At 35.9% G+C, this 18,380-nt stretch overlaps 1 protein-coding gene across 5 annotated transcripts in view; it reads left to right on the forward strand.

The window, feature by feature from the left end:
• Nucleotides 1-18,380, forward strand: part of Fndc3b (fibronectin type III domain containing 3B) — a 327,023-nt gene that overhangs the window by 152,190 nt on the left and 156,453 nt on the right. For all 5 annotated transcript variants that reach the window (XM_005332466.5, XM_040270089.2, XM_040270091.2 and 2 more), the window contains exon 4: nucleotides 14,387-14,463. In XM_005332466.5, coding sequence (XP_005332523.2) covers nucleotides 14,387-14,463 — 77 coding nt within the window. The remainder of the gene's footprint in view (nucleotides 1-14,386; nucleotides 14,464-18,380) is intronic.

The raw sequence follows: 18,380 nt of genomic DNA on the forward strand, positions 1-18,380 counted from the left end.
ACTCTGAACCAGTGGTTGTACATTTAAAGGATATGAGAAAAGTAGATTTAAGCTCTCACTTTTAGATTCAGGGGTGATGACACTGTCAGTTTCTCAAGGAGACAATGACCTCTCTTTTTTGAAAATTTTAAGTATTTCCAAGAAGGGTCTAAAAATTATCTAAAAATTGCCTTGTATTGAGCTTCACTGAAGTAAAACAAATGACATGGTTATAGGAATGCCAACTTCAGTTTAAATACAATGGATCTGAATTTGAGTTAAAGGAGGAAAAGGAGTTGTACATTTGTTTAGATAAGCTACTTGAATTGTATCTTGGAAGTTTGGGGCTGGAAGTGAACATTGTTAGTTTCTAATAGTTTAGACTTAAACCTGGATCTTATGATAGTGGCTCATTGGGTTAATGGGAATTTTGTGACTATGTCCAAGAGTTTTTAGATACCCACCAATCTGCACAGGACTTATGCTTTTTTTTTTTCTTTTCTTTTAAATCTTACTTTTCTTGAGCTACAGGAGGGATTCTAGAATTTGGATCCCATTAATAGCTTTATTTTGTTTTATTTTGAATGGGTAATCACTCTGGGAACCTTACAGTTGAGAAGCTAGGACCAGTATGATTATACCATGAAAGGTCCCTATGAAGATTATGCAGAGTGGGGTGAAATGAAGAAGCAAATTCTCCCAAAGAGGAAATTTCATTTTTCAAGATAACAAAATCAAATAGAAGCAAGCATTTCTAGGTAAAACCTTTCCACACTATTTCACAAGTTTTATCAGCACTTTAAAAAAAATTAATGAGATTTAACTTAAGGAGAAAAAGAACCATAGAAATTTCTTCTGACATAAATGTCTATTACAGACCTTCTTGCCAAATTATAAAGTATTATATTAATTCTTTGTCTTGGTGTTGGTAATATGGACAAAGACTTGTAAAGTTGACATGTTTCAGTAGAATGAATAATTCAATTTTTCTGTATAATTCTCTTTTGTATACTTCCTTGTAGTTAAGTTTTTAGCAAAGGGCAAAATATTGAGAAGACTTACATATGACTACCCAAATGGGTGTAAGCTCGAGAATATTGAACTAAAGTCTTAGAGAAGAAAACATGCTTTTTTTCCTTTTCAAGTGGGAGAAATGTCAGCTGAGAAGTTACCCATATGTACAATTATTAAATCATTATTTTTATACACATTCTTAGAGATTTGAGATTTTTCTGCTGACACATTGCAAGTTAGGATTGAAAATTAGAGAGTATCTTGTCCATGCCTTATTATTCCACGTTATGAGAACCTTGGGGTTAGAATTACAGAAGTGAACTGTGTGTTATGATATCATGTGACAATATACATACACACACCTGAAGACATAGTCCTGTAATTTCATAATTTCAAATACTGTACATTAAATTATTCATGACATAAATGTGAAAACTGATAATTAGTGAGTACAGTGCAGACTTGAGATCCTTGATCAGGGTGAAGAAACAGTGAAAGCAGAACCTTCTTCATATGTGAACATAGAGGACCCTGTTTTCAGGTCTAACTCTACTGTAGATTGAATTTTCATTTACAAAGGCCCATGAGTCTCCAGAAATACAGAAGACGCAGCAATTCATTCTCATTGGTCACTTGGCCATAATGAGGGAAAGAGGCTGGTGCACTTGTTTCTACCTGAATTTGACTGTGAGTTGGCTGGGCTATAAAGATTCCTCAGATGTTGGACCTATACATACTGACAGAATGTAATGTTTTTAGAACTCAGTTTTCAAAGTGGGTATTTGACTGTTAGAAAGATCCAAGAGGATATGGTATCATAAAAAGAGAAAGCAAAGAAGTCCCAAATGGTTCTGTCTTAGGAGTACTGATGAACTGTTCAAGTATCTGAAGGATTGTTTTATGGAATTGAGGTTTCATTTAGTCTTGTCTTAGGATAAGAATTCAGATCTCTGCTTATTAAAAAAGTAAACTGTCATTTAGGATTGTTCAACAATTGAATTTGCTGCATTTTGAGAATGTGAACTCTGCATTACCTTAGGTATTCTGGCTACTTACTAGAGATTTTGCTCAGCAGTTCAAGTCTTAAATGTGGAAATTGTTCTGGATGACCCTTAGAATCCCCAAGAGAATTCTGATTCAGTGATCTTGATTGTCAACAAAAATGTTTATTAAGATTTTATTAACTATTTTACCTCCTTCCCTATTCTTAGATACATAATGTTTCATATTTAATGCTCACCAGGGGCCAGTAATTATATAAATAAATGCAGTAATTGCCAAGATTGCTTCTTAATAGAGTGCTAATTATTCTATATTATATAAAATCCTATGATCATCTTGTTGCCATGGGAGTATAATAATAGTTTCTTTATTAGGACAAAAGCTAGAATACTATTTTTAGCCAAATTATAGTCATCTTTGTTAGTTGAAGTATATTCAATTAAATACCCATTAATACGATAAAATTTATGGTGCTCTGCTAATGTCTTTTTTTCCCTCTTCACTTTTAAACATTGTGCTGAAATTAAGGCTCAGCTAATTGATCTCAAAGTAACTACAAATGAAGTGTGCCTCAAGAATCTTGAATGTGCTTATCTTTTCTATCATTTATTTAGTTATTTGTGTTCTTTTTAGGCCCTTATTCCTCTGAACTGGTTCAAGGGACACTTGCATCAAAATCATTGGGCTGTTTGGTAGTGTGTATGAGGGGAGGTGTTTTAGAAAAAGAAGCAGATCTAGAGGCCTGGAAGTCTACATTATTGAAAGGACCCAGAGATTCTCAATGATACTAACATTGGGGGATTACAGCAGGAAGGATTTTAGGGAATCTTAACATGAAGCTGTTTCTTGGAATCTGAACGAACATACCTAAATGACAGCAGAACTATCACTCTAGCAGAAGGTGTAGTAATCATCTGGGTTCCTTGCTTTTCATTTGCATTTAACATGGACAGTTAGTACCTGCCCAAGGCCATACAGATGGAATTCTGAACCTCCTCCCAGCCGTCTGTCACAAAGCTAAGGGGACCAGTAGCCAGCCTTTGGAATACTGTGATGTTCTTTATGACTTATCATTTTGAATGTCACGTACGTGCTGTGGTCACAGGTCTTTTAATGCATTGCAGGGGACAGTGGGGAAAACAAGTCACTTGAGATTAATTGGAGCCATATATTTTCTAGATGTGGTTTTTCTGGTTTGAAAATCTCCACCAGATTATTCTCCCACCCCTTCCTGTTAAGTGGCTCCTCCTCTCTTTCAAGAAGGCCCCAGAACTTTCCTTCTCTTTGTTACTGCTCTCCATTTCATGCAGTGGCAGGTGTCTGTGCACACTGTTATGGCCTCAAATGTGAGTCCAGAAAATTGCACACCAGTTCTTTGACATTGTTTTACTCTTCTGCAAGTGAACATGATCAAGGTGTGTCTCATTGGACCTCAGGACATGTGGGCACATGCACACAGAGATTACTTTACAGGTGAAAACAGGGAAGAAAAGTCACAAATCACAGTGGTTTCTCAAAGCACTGAAGGGGACAGGGGATAAAAAAGAATAAAAATTCCTGTCCTCACAGTTTAATCTGAGTAGAGGTATCTGGAAAACCTTCTGAAGTTTTGCCTTGAAAGGATTACAAGTTGTTCACATCTATATCTAACTGACATCCAGTTTGTGGCTATGTTCTTGCTTAACCATTGATAGTACTATGTGCAAAACTCCCATTTGGACATTCTTTTGTTTTATTGAACACAAGGTAATTTAGCCTTTTATTCACATTCAGTGTTGCCTAGTCTTCATTCATAATTAGCAAACTGAAGGTTTGTAGTTATCTTGATGAGCTCACTTTAAAAAGGCTTCCTACTTTTTCAGCTCAGGAAAAACAGGAGTGAATCAAAGAGGATACCTTCCTAGTAACCTGCTCCCCCAAGCAGAACCCCTCCATTTTCATTTGTCTCTGGCTTCCTTAGTCATTGGGGGTTGGCTTTTGAAAATCAAGTTGTAGCCTGTTTATTAGAATTGCTGTTCCTGTGAGACTGGTGTGCCAGGCTGGATGGCTGCCCCTCGGAGCACTGGGTCAACTCTTGAGCTTTGAGAAAGTGGCAGTCTAGCATGACCTCCAACCTCCCACAGTTGCTTGGAGGTGTTGACCAGAATCCAGACACCATGGGGATGGGAGTGTAGAATCTATTTGTCCATGTTGTTTACTGTCCTCAGCCTGCTCTTTGTTTTTCACATACAAACAAAATAGTGAAAGCAGCAGGCTGAATAAACATGGCTAGACTATAGCACTCTCATTTACTTTCCTGACCTCTTCTGTGTGTTTAGGTATGGCTGATACTAGAGCTATAAATTGAGCCAGTCATCTCAGAGCCCATTATTAGGTCCCGGACACTGGACAATTCGGAGGATTGTTATTAGCCATCAAAACACTTTTGTAAAATTAAGTTAATTTTAGAAGATTGCTGGTCTCTGGTTGAAAGCGTGACAGGAGGTGATGATGAGCGAGTGTGAGCAGCCTTCTAGACTGGAGAGAAAATAGCACTAGATAAATAAACGGTGACTCTGTGTTTTATGGAACATTTGAGTCTTTTATTTTTCATTTCCATAATACTGCTTGATTTATTTAGAAATTCTGTTTCATGGATCCTAGACCTTTCTTTCTGCTCTTTGGACTTGGTGTACATGAGTTAAGAGGATTAAGCCAGTAAACTGGGTAGGGTGTTGTCAATAAAATGCCCTCAGAGTATTGTACAGGCTTTTCTTTAAGGCAGTCACTCTGGCAGGAGCAACAGAAGATCCAACCCTGAGAACAGTTAAAAGAGTTCCTCTGTGGTTTTACTTTGTAAACGTTGTTAAAGCAACAAATAATTGAGTTCCCCTAAATATTTTGAGTAATCATATGTTGATAAAGCTATACATTACTGTTTGCAATACAGCTTTCAGATGCATGATATTTTTAATGTTCTTTCATTTGTAACATGAATAATGTAAAACAGAGCTTGTAAGGAATGCAATCACATTTTGTTGTCTGGTTAATAATTACAGTATTATTTTCCAACTTGTCCCACTAGAGCATGACCTTGAAATTATAAAAGCTGAGCACAAATAGGAAGCACACATTTGCCCCCTGAGTTTGTCACAAGGTTGTGATGAAAATATCTCCTTGCTGTCCTATCATTTGCTCACTCCTCTGTCCATCCTGGGAGAAGAGGGCCATGTGGCCCGAAAAGCGGAATGGAAGGGAGAGGAGGCAAGGTTTTATTCAACCCTGTTCCCTTTCATAACTCTTCCTGAGAGCAAAGAAAGCTGTCTCAGCCTGTCTTTATTTTTCTGTGTCCTTCTTTTGGCCTGAGGTTCCTGACACTTGGGGTCCCAGCTTGGGTCCCGGGAATCAGGCTGTATATGTGAGAGAGAATGACAGGCAATCCCTTTCAACATTCAGAACGTCAGTGAGCAATTTCGACTCCATTCCTGCTGCATAGGCCATAATTGTCTCCCTGCATTGTCTTTTTTTTTTAATTAATATTTTTTAGTTGTTGCTGGACCTTTATTTTATTCATTTATGTATATGTGGTGCTGAGAATCGAACCCAGTGCCTCACACATGCTAGGCAAGTGCTCTTCTACTGAGCCACAACCCCAGCCCCATTCCTGATTGTCTTTTAATGCACAACCTATTTTTCTGATTCTTTTCACTACAAATTTATAAATTTTAATGTTATTCTTTAACAACATCCATCTGCATTTTATCTCAAGCATTTAAAATAAAATTTACCCTTATTCTAATAGGGAGAATATTGGGAAATTTTTACCCTCAGTAAGAGCCCTTGGAGGGTTCTTCCAGGAATTTTCTTATTCCACTTTCCTAGAGATTGCCTCTTGAATTTCTTATTAGCTGAAATCCTAGTGGGTTCTCTTTACTCTGAATGAGGAAGTGATAGTGACTGCCTGATGTTCTTGATGGGCATAAGAGAAAACATGCTGGAAATGATTTGCTTTTAAGGGCTTTGAAATGAAGTGCTTAGGCCCATTTTTGATGCCTTTGTCTTAATTTTGTAGTTAATATTTGCAGGGCCTTGTCTCTGTAAGATACCAGAAACCCTTTCTCAGCATTATTGCATTGTAATTGTATCATTCTTCAGAGCTTTGAAGTTTACAGAGTCCTGGGTAAAGTATAAGTTTATCCATGGATCACCTACCAGTCCAAACCTGATATTAAAGGTAAAACAAGGAGAGACTGTATCTTAGAATTCACTTAAGAAAGTTTAACTGACAAAGTGATGCTGAGTGTTTTTCATTTGTAACTTGGGTAAGTTAGGTTCCTAATTTGAATAGGGAGTTAAATTTAACTTGAAGAGCAAGACCCAAGAGACTCTTGGGAGATTCAGCTTCAGCATCAGACTGAATGTATGAATACCGGGCCCCCTCCCCCACCAAAAAAATCACCCAGCAACTTTTCTCTTAGACCTTTTACCTATTTCTGTTGCTAGACTAGACACACCCAGTGCTCATGCTGCTTGAGATGTCTGGGCTATATGCCTGACTCTACCATGAGACCCAAATGTCAGTAACCTCAAGCCAAAAGCAGGACACAGAACTCTCATCCCTCCCCCGTGCAGTTCTTTGCACCTGTGCATTACTCATTCTGCATGCCATTCTCTCCATAATTAAGTACAGAAATGTCATTGTGTCCTTGGCGTCCTGCACAGGGTCTGGCAACTACATTGGGTTTGTTAAACTGAACAAAGCAACAAGAGAGTTTTAAAAACTGGCGTTGAAAGTTGTATTACAGGCCACTGTCTTAGTATGTGATATCTTCAACAATCTCAGAGCTTGCATTTGGGTAGACCTGAATTTAAATCAGTTTCTTTTTAAACCATGTTAGCTCATCCTGCCTGTTGTGAATGGACTGCAATCACCAACTGCCTTTATCATTCATTGCCAGTCTGAGTTTTTTAAATATTGTCCCATCCATTCAAGGATAATCAGCACTGTTAAGCTCCAAAGATCTTTGCCTCTAATAAACTGCTGCTGCTTTATGTATTGTTTATGTATATGTTGTAAAATCTTGGTTGATTTTTAATTTCTTACAGCATCTTACATAGTAAATATTTATTTAATTGAATTCAAGAAAATATTACCTAATAGATATACAGCACTGTATATTTATTTAGTAATTATGTAGATTTCTCTTAACATTTAAACCTTAAAACAGCTTGATAAAGTAGATAATTGGGTAAATATCTCAGTTTTAATGAAATTGAAGAAATTTGGGATTCGAGAAGTTTGAGTCTTAAATGAGAATTATTCCTGATGGCCTTATAACAGCTAAATAGAAAAACAAGTTCAAAGAAAAATATTTGGAAAGAAGACTTGCATTTCAATCTGGCAAGGCAAATTTGTTGGCAGATACAGCACCTTCTTTTCTTTGAAAATGGCTAAGTGAGAAGATGGTGGTGACCCATTATTTATGAATTCTGTCTTTATCTGAGTTTCAGTTCTTGGTAGTGATTTACTTCAGGAAGACATCAGTGGGAAGGCTGAGTCATTAGGCCATTTGTTAAGACCATTCAGTGCTTTTAAGGACAATAGCTGGGCCAGACTGGAAGTTCTGGTAATAAAGCCAGGGTTGGAGAGGTAGAAGATTGACTTTCAGAAAACAAGGACTGGGCCTTTGACTTAGAGCTGTCTCAGGATACTCAGAAAGTGAAGCACATCCAATTTTCTAAGATTTCCTAGAAATCAAAGAGAACAGGTAGTATTGGGAGAAATAGAGGGCTGAGATTAAGGATGGGGAAGTAGACAGCCATAAAGAAAATTAAGTACCCTTTTATCTTTATTTTTAAATAAACATAATATATATCTTGAATATATCGCATTTTCAGTAAGAGGATATCATTTTGACACTTCAAGATGATAGTATATTTTAGAAAAAAAATGTGATGAAGAAAATTATGATATTTAAGGAATGATCTAATTCATGTTGCCTCTGTGATAAATAATTATAGTATATTAATCTCTTTGTTCATATTGTACTGGATTTTTCTTGTAGTGGCACAATATTAAAGTTGTTTAATTACCACTGTTTGTCAAGGCACTGTGCTAGGTATTTGACATGATTATACTGTCTAGCCCTCAAGCCACTCTTCAAAGTAGCAGTTGTTATCCCCTTTCCTAGAGAAATTTAATAACTTGCCCAAGTTCATGTTAGAAAGTGATAGAGCCCAGGTGCAAACCTAGGCGTCCCAGGGGCCAGGCCAGGCTCTGCAGTATCCCAGACTCTATTCTTTCCATCCTACTTGCTCTCTGGCATTATACTTTTGAGAAGAAATTGTTTCAGGTTGGAGAGAACAGGGTGCCCACCTCACTTTGCCTGAGCCAGAGGGATGTGCCATCACTACTTAGCTTCTGTGTGAAAACGCCACTTTGAGAGGAAATGTGCTCAGAGTAGTTTTTTTTAGGAATAGTAATAATAATAATAGTAAGCAAAATTAGAAATAACACTGGGCTAAAGACTGGAATAACTGAGTTTCCATATCTGGTGTTGTATCACCACCAGATTTTATGGCTAGGATAGTTTTCTTCTGAGCCTCAATCTCTTTATTTGTGAAACAGCAAGATCTCTACTAATTAATATAGGCCTCCAGTTCTGTAATTACTAATGTTTCCACAAGTTGATAACCTTTTAAAATTTTGCTAAATTTGGACAATATCTCTGGTAGCTTCTTGTATTTGTTTGTACATCTGAATCCCCATAATTAGAACATCAGTTGCTTGCAGATAGAGAATGTATCTCCTGGTTTTTGCATAGCACAGTGTCTAGAAATAGCATCCTCCCCAATGTGAATATTTAGGGAATGAAGATGTGCACTAGGAGATTTAGATTTAGTTGTTTTTGATAGTTTATTAGTGACCCCAGTGTAACTATCTTACCTTTTCTTAGTTATCTGCTTAATGTCTTTTTAAAAAACTAAAGTGTAATATATATATATACTGTAAAATTTATGTACTGTAAAATTGATGTTTAATTACTTGGTATTTAATGCATTTACGCATTCACAATGTTATGCAACAAATATCTCTGTCTAGTTCCAGAACATTTCCATTGCTCTAAAAGAAACCCTGAACCCAAAATTTTCCCCCTTTTCTCTCCACCCCCTCCACAACCAGTCTGAGTTCCCTCTATATGGTATCATCGTCATCATCATTATCATCATCATCATGATGTTTGCAGTGCTGGGGAACCAACCCAGGGCCTCATTTTTGCCAGGCAAGGGCTCAACATAAACTCTGAGCTTGTGTAAGAATCTTGAATCACCACAAATAATTTGAGATTTATTATTAAACATTCCTGAGATTTTTCAGGAGACTTGGCATGTTTTGTATTTCATCTTAGACCCATGGCAAATAGCATATGTGCTTTCATTTAGACCATTTGTTCTGATAATTACTTTGACCATAATTATCTGCTTTACCTACTAGCCTTTTCCTTATCTTTGTGGCTACCTCTTCCAGTAAGAATTTCTCTTCTTTAGGTATTTAGTAAGACTCAAGAATTGCTTTTGTAGGATATATTGAGTTTTATCACATAATATTTCACCTTTGCTACATTTTCTTATTAGTTTTTATCTTGCTGTATTGTGATCTCAGCTTTCTTATATCCTTTTTTGAATAAGATATTGAAGTTAACAAGGGAAAAATGATTGTTGCTGCTAAGGGCTAGTGTTAAAAATAGCTATTTGGAGACACAAGTACCAGTTTATGGACAAGCACAATAATGGATTTGATTTAATCACTACCAGTTTACCTATGGTGAATATTTAGCTTTCTGGGTGCCATGGTACACGCCTATAATCCTAGCTAGTCAGGAGGCTGAGGCACGATAATCATAAGTTTGAGGCCAGCCTCAGTAATTTAGGGAGAACCTCAGCATCTTAGGGAGAATCTGTCTCAAAAAAATTAAAAGACTGAGGATGCCACTCAGTGGTCAAGCCCTCCTAGATTCAGCCCACAGTACCAGAGGCAGTACTAGGTTTTAAAATTACTTAAAAATGTCTATAATTGTAGTATAATTAATTTATTGGTGGTTGGTTTAAGTGATGATTTGTACACCAGATTCCTAGTTTCCACCCCTTTCAGACTTCTGTTCTTATTTGTACATTCACCTTGAGTTAGTTTAGTTAGGTCTGCTTCCATAATGGTTAAGTGTTCTGAAGATAGCAGTGGAGCAAGTCATCTGGATGGGTGAAGTCTGGGGGGATTCCTAGTTGCAGGGAGGAAACAAGGTGAGGCAGAATGGCCTTCAGCTTTGGTGGGAGCTGGGGAGTTCTCTGAGAGTATGTGGTTCCAAAAGAACCATGTAGCTGGACTTTGCTTTAGTCTGTGATGTGTGAATAAAGTCACCGGATCATTGCATCAGCTACTGTCGATTGAATAATTAAGCTGCTCACCAACCTTTTTGGTTTAAGGTTTGCTGTAAGTAAATGAAAAATTGTACATTAACAAAGGCTAGACTTTTAATATGTTGGATTATGTATTTGTGTATTATAGTTAAATGTTTTCTGTAAACCAATATGGGATGTCATTTGTGTCTCACATTTTATTCAAGGAAAACAAGGGATTCTTGATTATTGCAGTCACAGCCTAAAACCTGAAACTGATTGAATTTGCTAAGCCATTTTCTTCATGGAGTTACTCAGCTCTAAATAAACATTCTAGTTCCAGTTCTAGAAACTGTATTTATGACATTTTTCATCTGCCCATTGGGAGAGTTTATCCAGTCCCTAGCTAAGCATCTTAGTGTTGAAAGAAAAAAATGACACCCTAATTATATAGTGTATGTTTGTGTGCTTTTTGTCTTCAAATTATTTCATCTATGTGTATTTACATGTCTGCAACAACCTACCTGTAGATAACCAGTGTGTTTAATTAATTAATTAAGTAATTCTATACTGAGCTATACGCTGCAGTTCCCAGTGACCCTTCTATGCTATTCTCTTTTTGTTACTTTAAATTATTGCCAATGTGTTAACAGTATGTTTTAATTAAAAGTATTCCAGATGCCATAGGAGATTTTTAAAATTCTAATTTGAAAAAAGTCTGATACTTTAATAATTTCTCAAGATAGTCAAAGAACAAAATGGTTTCCTTGAGAGATTGTGTGGCCTTTTATTTTTTTCCTTTTAATATAGCCAGTGTTTGAATAAGAATATTTTTTAAAAAACATATTCTAAAGACTCTAGCCATTAAGTTTTGTTATGAGCATATGGATTGAAAGATTAAGAGGAACCTAACCCTAGAGGTTTAGGAAGGGATATTTGTGTTTTCGTTAGGGAAGGATTACAATAGTCTAGATATATTCACATACACAAACAGTTTAATAGAGGTAGTAAACTCACTGGGAGATAATTGTTTAGGAAGATAACAACTTTCTCATGCTATTATTGTGAATGGGACTTTATTTTTCTAGATTTAAATAAACTCTTGAGTGCCTGGGTGCAATGTCCCCCCCCCCCAGGAAAGAGAGGAACCATGGGGGTTCAAAGGCCCAGTTGGAAGCAATTACTATATATCTTGTACTGTCCTTTGAAATGGTTTTGTTGACAGTGACAAGGAGAAGGGGGAACAAGCATGGTAAAGTCATTTGACTACTCTTGAAATCAAGGCCAAGGAAGAAAACATTTTCTAGCTGTAAATCACTTACTTGTCTTAACATTCTTCAAAGCATTTTACCCAAATGACTTTAACAGTTTTAAGGGTCATGCCTGGGGTTAAGAGACTGTTTGCATGGTATATATTTTGGTGATTAAAAAGCAGTACTGTATTGAGGTGTTCACACTCTGTACTCTGAAATATTGGATATTTTACTGAGGAAGAAGGATGGCCCCAGAAGTCAATATTATACAGTGTGTATACTTATGATTCTATGTGTTACAGTATTATAGAATATTTTTTAAATTTAGTACCAAAAAATGTGATTTTAACAAAAAATTGTCAGTAAAATTAAAAAATCGGCATAAAGAATAATGATAAGTAACATTTTGTTGAGTGATTTTTGTGCCACATATTATATTAAGCAAACTAACATGTATTATTCAGTTTAATCTTTAAATTTGACTTTATAATTATCTGGGCCCCGTGGTACACACCTATAATCCCAGATATGTGGGAGGCTAAGGCAGGAAGAGCTTAAGTTTATGGTCAGCGTGGGCAATTTAGTGAGACCCTATCTCAAGAATAAAAGATACAGAAGGCTGGGGATATAATGTAGTGATAGAATCCCCGGATTCTATCCCCAGTATTGCAAAACAAGCAAATCAACCAAAAGTTGACCCTTTGAAATAGGAATTGTTATTCTCACTTATAACTTTTGAGAAGTGAGGTTCCAAGAGGCTACATGAATTAATTGTTCAAGGTCACACAGACAGTATGAATAGTAAACTTAGTCATAAAACCAGGCATCCTACTAACACCTGCACTATACAGAGTGCCTCAGTCCTTGATTTCACAGATTGTGCTCAGGCTGATGCTGAAATAGTTGTATATGATTTCTTTTATGTGAGTCAATTCAAATAAGAATATGAAGCAAATACCTAGATATCTTGATGGCTATTGGGAAAATGATAAAGCTTAATATGAAATAAGAAATAAGAATTGGAACCTAGTGCCTTTAGTGATTGGTGGATGTTTTAGCTTAAATTATACTTAGAAATAAAAGGGGATCATGCAATATTCATTCAGTTTTTTGGGGGAGGGGATGGGCGAGTCGGGTGAATGAACCCAAGGCCTTACGTATGGTAAACCTATTTTCTGTACTGAGCTATATGCTGCAGTCCCCAGTGACCCATTCTATGCTATTCTCTTTTTGTTACTTTAAATTATTGCCAATGTGTTAACATGTGAAAGACCACTGTGGGTTTTGTACAGATATAGAGATGATCAGATTGTTTAGTGATCTGGTGAGTTGTTCATGAACTTGAAGTGAAGTGTTATCCTTTGGAATTTCACTTGAATGTTATGCATTTTTTTTTCTGCCCTGCTCCTATGTTTATTCCCTGTATTTGCTGACCAGTTCATGTGCATGCCAGTGTCTCTGCACCCCCAACCCCTGCACTGCCTCCTCTCTTGTGTAGTAGTCAAAACACTGGATTGTGCTCTGATATGAAAGGTCATTATGCTTAAATGTAAATGCAGCACTGGGTGGCAGGATCTGTCTTCTTTTTTTGCCAAATAAAATGTTGTATTTCTCTTGGTTTTTGTTCCAGCTGAGCAATTTTCATTGCCAGCAGCACAACACACATTAGGAGAAAGCAAATAAACAACACAAGGTGCTTGGAGCCAGGAAGTCTCATCCCAGACAAAAAAACCCATGCTTTGGATTGACATGGGGTTGGGGTTAAATAGGAGAGCCAATTACCAAATGGAAAACCTTGGAAAACCCTTTGGTTTTCCTAAGGAATGGGGAAAACAGTTTAATGATAGTGTCTTTGGAAGGATGTCAAATTGATTTTGATGTTATGACAATCAGTTTCCTTGTAATTAAACATTAACTCAAACTGTGTCTTAGTGTTGACCTTGCCATTCACTAGTTTGCCTTAGACATGTGATTAATATTCATTAAATCAAATATATTGAAACTAACCTCTTGTTAATTTAATGCTTTACTTTGAAATAATTCAGATGAATTACGAATGAGTTCCTAATAGTGCCTGATTTATTTTTTCCTCCCTGTTTTATAAGAGAGATATCAAATGAAGCTGCTTTGAAATATTTTATGTTTTTTTTTACTCTGTCAAAGTAATTAAATATTGTAGTAACTTACTGAAAATAAAAATTTAACTGAAAATTATAAATCCTAAATCTATGGGAGCTTTTTAAACCAGAAGAAGGAAGCCCATTTAAAAATTTACTTTAAGAGGCTGGAATTGTGACTCAGTGGTAGCACGCTTACCTAACATATGTGAGGCACTGGGTTTGATTCTCAGAATCACATACAAATAAATAAAATAAAGGTCCATCAACAACTAAAAAAATATTTTTTTAAAAAATTAATATTTATTAACAATACATTTTTAAAGGAATTAAGAAACTGTTTGCTCCATTCTTACATACTACTCTTATCTGAGCAGTCTTGGATTATAGAACTTGAGGCATGTGGGGCCATTAATTATTTATAAAGATGCCTATTTTTTGCGGGGGAGGTAGTTTTTGCTTGCTTTCCTTTAATTAAATAGCTAGAAAATTCCTTTTCTTTATAGTTTCAGTAAGGTAGAATATGCCAGTTATTGAAGACAAATAAATGATTATCTTTAGTTCGTATAGCACATTAAAAGTATAAATGATTATTTTGAATAATGTATGTTTTTTCAACTATTAATACTTTGCTTTTACCTCTTTTAGGGCCTGCTGAAGTTCCCATGATGTCACCCAATGGCTCCATTCCTCCCATCCATGTGCCTCCAGGTTATATCTCACAGGTACAGTATTTGATGAACTTCTCCACTATATATGCTACCACTGTTCCAACAAAATATATGTTTAGTCTTCTGAAATTTATTTCATTGCTTGATTTAATTATTGTAATACTAGGGTGGTCATCATTATACTTTATGGCACTTCTCACTTGTAGTGCCATAAAGTATAAGAGGGAAACAGAGGCTGCACTGCCAGGTTCGGGTTATATATCTGATCATTTGGTTGTGATTCCTTCATGGAGTCTTCTCTAGAAATTTACTTCCATCTGTGCTACAGTTGGTTGGCAAAAATATTCATAGACATAATTAGTAAAAAGTACCAAAGGTGACATTGTTAACATAAATATGGTCTATCTTCTTTTTAAAGAGTCCTATGTCTTTATAATATGATACAATCTAGGCTTGGTAAATTACTAGGCATATATGAGAACTTTACTGTTTCTCTTTAAATTTCTCTGAATTTTAGTTTCCTCTTAAGTAAAATGATGGTAGTTGCAATCTCATAAATGTGTTGGAAGAGAAAAATAGTTTTAAAGTATAAAGTTATACTGCAATAACTAGATAAGATTTAGGTTGCTACGAAAGTATTGAGTGTCTGTATATACTGGAGTTTTTGTCCTTCCCCGTACAATCTCCTATCTCCCTGTTTTTTGCCACTCAATTATCTTTCCAAATCTTTCACTAATTAACTCTTTTTTCTTTCTTTCCTTCTTCTTTGTTTTTTGTTTCCTGACAATAAGAACATCATATATGCATTGGAAAAAATTAGGAAAGAGCCCCAGAAGAATATTAAAAAATCAACCATTTTACTGCCTAGAACTAATAATAATTAGGTTAATATTCTTCTTTCCCATCCCTTTTTAGTTTCTTTTTAGTTTCTTTCTTTGTGGTCTGGGAGTTGAGCCTAGGGTTTCTCACATGCTAGGCAAGTGCTCTGTCACTGAGCTACATCCATAGCCCCGCTTCTGGTTTTAAAATGGTTCCAAAAGCTGTAATTTTTTTATTTTTAGTGATTTGTGGTAGGGTGAAAAAAATTGACAGCCATATAGGAAAATTGGTGAAGCGATCAGGAATCAAAGGAGATTTATCCTTCTCTGATATAAAAATGTGACCTTCTTTACTGTGTAAAGTGTACTATGGCCTCTACGATTTCATTTTTTCTATACTTAAATGTGAGTCAGTTTGACTTCCCCTCCCCCCTTATGTAGCCACATTGTTGGCCAGTTTTCTCACTGTTGAAAATAAATGACTTGTTTTAAATGAGTCTTTGTAAATAAGAATCAGTGGAGGGAGGAAGGGCACAGAACAGCTTTTTCCAGCAGGAGCCTGAGATGATGAGTGGTATTCATATCACCAGTCAATTAAAATAACAAGGAATGTAGAATTCCATTCTGTCCCCTACTTATTAATTTTGAGGAAAGGTTTCATTCCATTGAACACTGTGCAGTTCTCACCATTATGATGGCAAAAATACCTCCTTTTATGCTGAAGTTCTATTTAAGGAATAGAATACCAGTTAAAATCTGAACATGCTAGTGGTATTGCTATGATTATATTAAAAGCAAAACATTTATTGAAAGACCTAGGCAAAATGGAGAAATTTTGACCTTGATGTATTTCTGATTCTAAAAAACTTCTATTGAAAATCAAAGAAGAGTAAAAGAAGAACTGTAAACTCTCTTTCAAAAACTAATGACAGCTTCTATTTTTTATTTTATCGTTGATTTCTAATTTCATTCCATTCTGGGCTGATAGAATGTAGGGTATTATCTCTCTCTTTTTAAAATTTATTTACTAAAAGTTGCTTTGTGGCCTAAGATATGGTCTATTTTAGAGAAGGAGCCAGGTGGTGCTGAAAAGAAAGTATATTTGTTCATTGTATGATATATCATCCTACTGTCATGTATAACTAATTAAAACAAACAAACAACCAAAAAACTAATGGTGGGGGCTGGGGTTGTGGCTCAGTGATAGAACGCTCGCCTAGCACATGCGTGGCTTTGGGTTCTATCCTCAGCACTACATGAATTAAAAATAAATAAATAAAATAAAGGCATTGTGTACAACTACAACTAAAAAAAAAAAATAAAAACCGATGGTGGAAGCATGGTGACACTTCTTCCCAGTTGATGATTATAGCAGAAAATGCTACAAGGAATAGTAAAAATGCAACATTTTTGTTCTATTAAACAACAAGAATAGGAAGTCTGTAGACACATGCACAACTGTTTTAATTGAGCTTCTTAACCAGAAGATGGGCCCAGAGTTTATTGACTTTCAGTGACAGTGACAGATATTATCTTTAGTGCCCTTTCATAGCAACGTATCTGAGAAAAACATTATTAATGTGGAGAAAACTGAATTGAGAAGCCAATCTGATGTGTGTACAACATCTTTAAAACTGGTAGCAAACACAATTCAAAAAAACAAGGAGGGTAGAACCGAGTGTAAAATCTCATAGGAGACTTGTCATCACTAGGAGATCTGAGGAGTGGAATATATTGTTATCATGCAGTTGTGTAAAGAGTCACAAAATTAAAATCTTTTGGCACCTTCGAAGCAATCTGTCCCCATCTCTGTCATGGAAAACAGTGTTTTTCATAATCATTCCCAAGAACTCTTATTGCCTCATGTGGATTGTATCTCTGTATCTAAAATACTGCCTGGCACCTAGTACACAATAAACATTATTGTTGAAGCTTACATACATTCTTGTGTCACACAACATTTTGGACAGTGACAGTCTGCATAAACAATGGCAGTCCTGGAAGACTGTATCCACTTGTGACATCATACTTGGTGGTATAAGTACACTCTTATACACAGTGATAAAATTGTCTAATGATGCATTTCTCAGAATTGTCCTTAAGCAGTGCATGAGTGTGTAGGAGAGGTTCATATGTATGTTTCAAAGATTTATAGGCTCAAGTATAGCAATGTAGTTCCTAAGAGCTGTAAAACAACAAGATCAGACTGATCTATACCTGCAAGTATTGAAATGCTGTGCATGTGTATTTAAAAGAGAGAGGAGTGCCAAGAGAATGCAGTGGAGGAAGAAGTAATCTTCAACAAATGGCGCTGGGATAACTGGATATTGATTGACATGTGCAAAAAGCATAAAGTTGAATCTTCACGTCATATGCAAAAATTAAAACATTATAAATATGAGAACTAAAACTGCAAGACTTTAGGAGTAAAATTCTATGACCTTAGATTAGGCAATGGATTCTTATATGTGACAGCAAAAGCATGAGCAACAAAAGAAAAAATAGATAAATTTGACATGTGTCCAAATTGGAAAATTTTGTGCTTCAAAGGGCACAAAAAAAAAATGAAAAGCAAACTCATAGAATGAGAGAAAGTATGTGCAAATCATATATGAAAGAAGAGACCCGTGTCTAGAATATACGAAGAGCTCTTCTAACTGAAGAATAAAATGACAACACAAAATGCGCTAAGGACTTGAAGTAGCTATTTCTCCAAAGAAGATATAAAAGTAGCCAATCAATACTTGAAAACATGCTCAGTGGCTGCGGCTCATACCAGTAATCCCATACACTCAAGAGGCTGTGGCAAGAGCATCTCAAGATCAAGGCCAGCCTGGATAATTTAACCAGACCCTGTCTCAATAAATGAATAGATAGATAAAAATTAAAAATGGGTGGGGATGTACCTCAGTGGTAGTGACCCTGGGTTTAGTCCTCAGTATTTGGGGAGTAGGGGAGAAAAAGATGTTCAACATCATTAGCCATCAAAGAAATGCAAATCAGAACTACCATGCAGTGTACTTCACACTTAGTAAGATGGCTATAGTTTAAAAAAAAAAAAAAGAAATCTAACACCTGTTGTTGAGGAGATAGGAAAATTGGAATATTCATACACTCACTGTGTGTGGTCAATATGTGTTTCTACTTTGGAAA

Source organism: Ictidomys tridecemlineatus, chromosome 3, assembly GCF_052094955.1.
Source record: "Ictidomys tridecemlineatus isolate mIctTri1 chromosome 3, mIctTri1.hap1, whole genome shotgun sequence".
NCBI lineage: Eukaryota > Metazoa > Chordata > Mammalia > Rodentia > Sciuridae > Ictidomys > Ictidomys tridecemlineatus.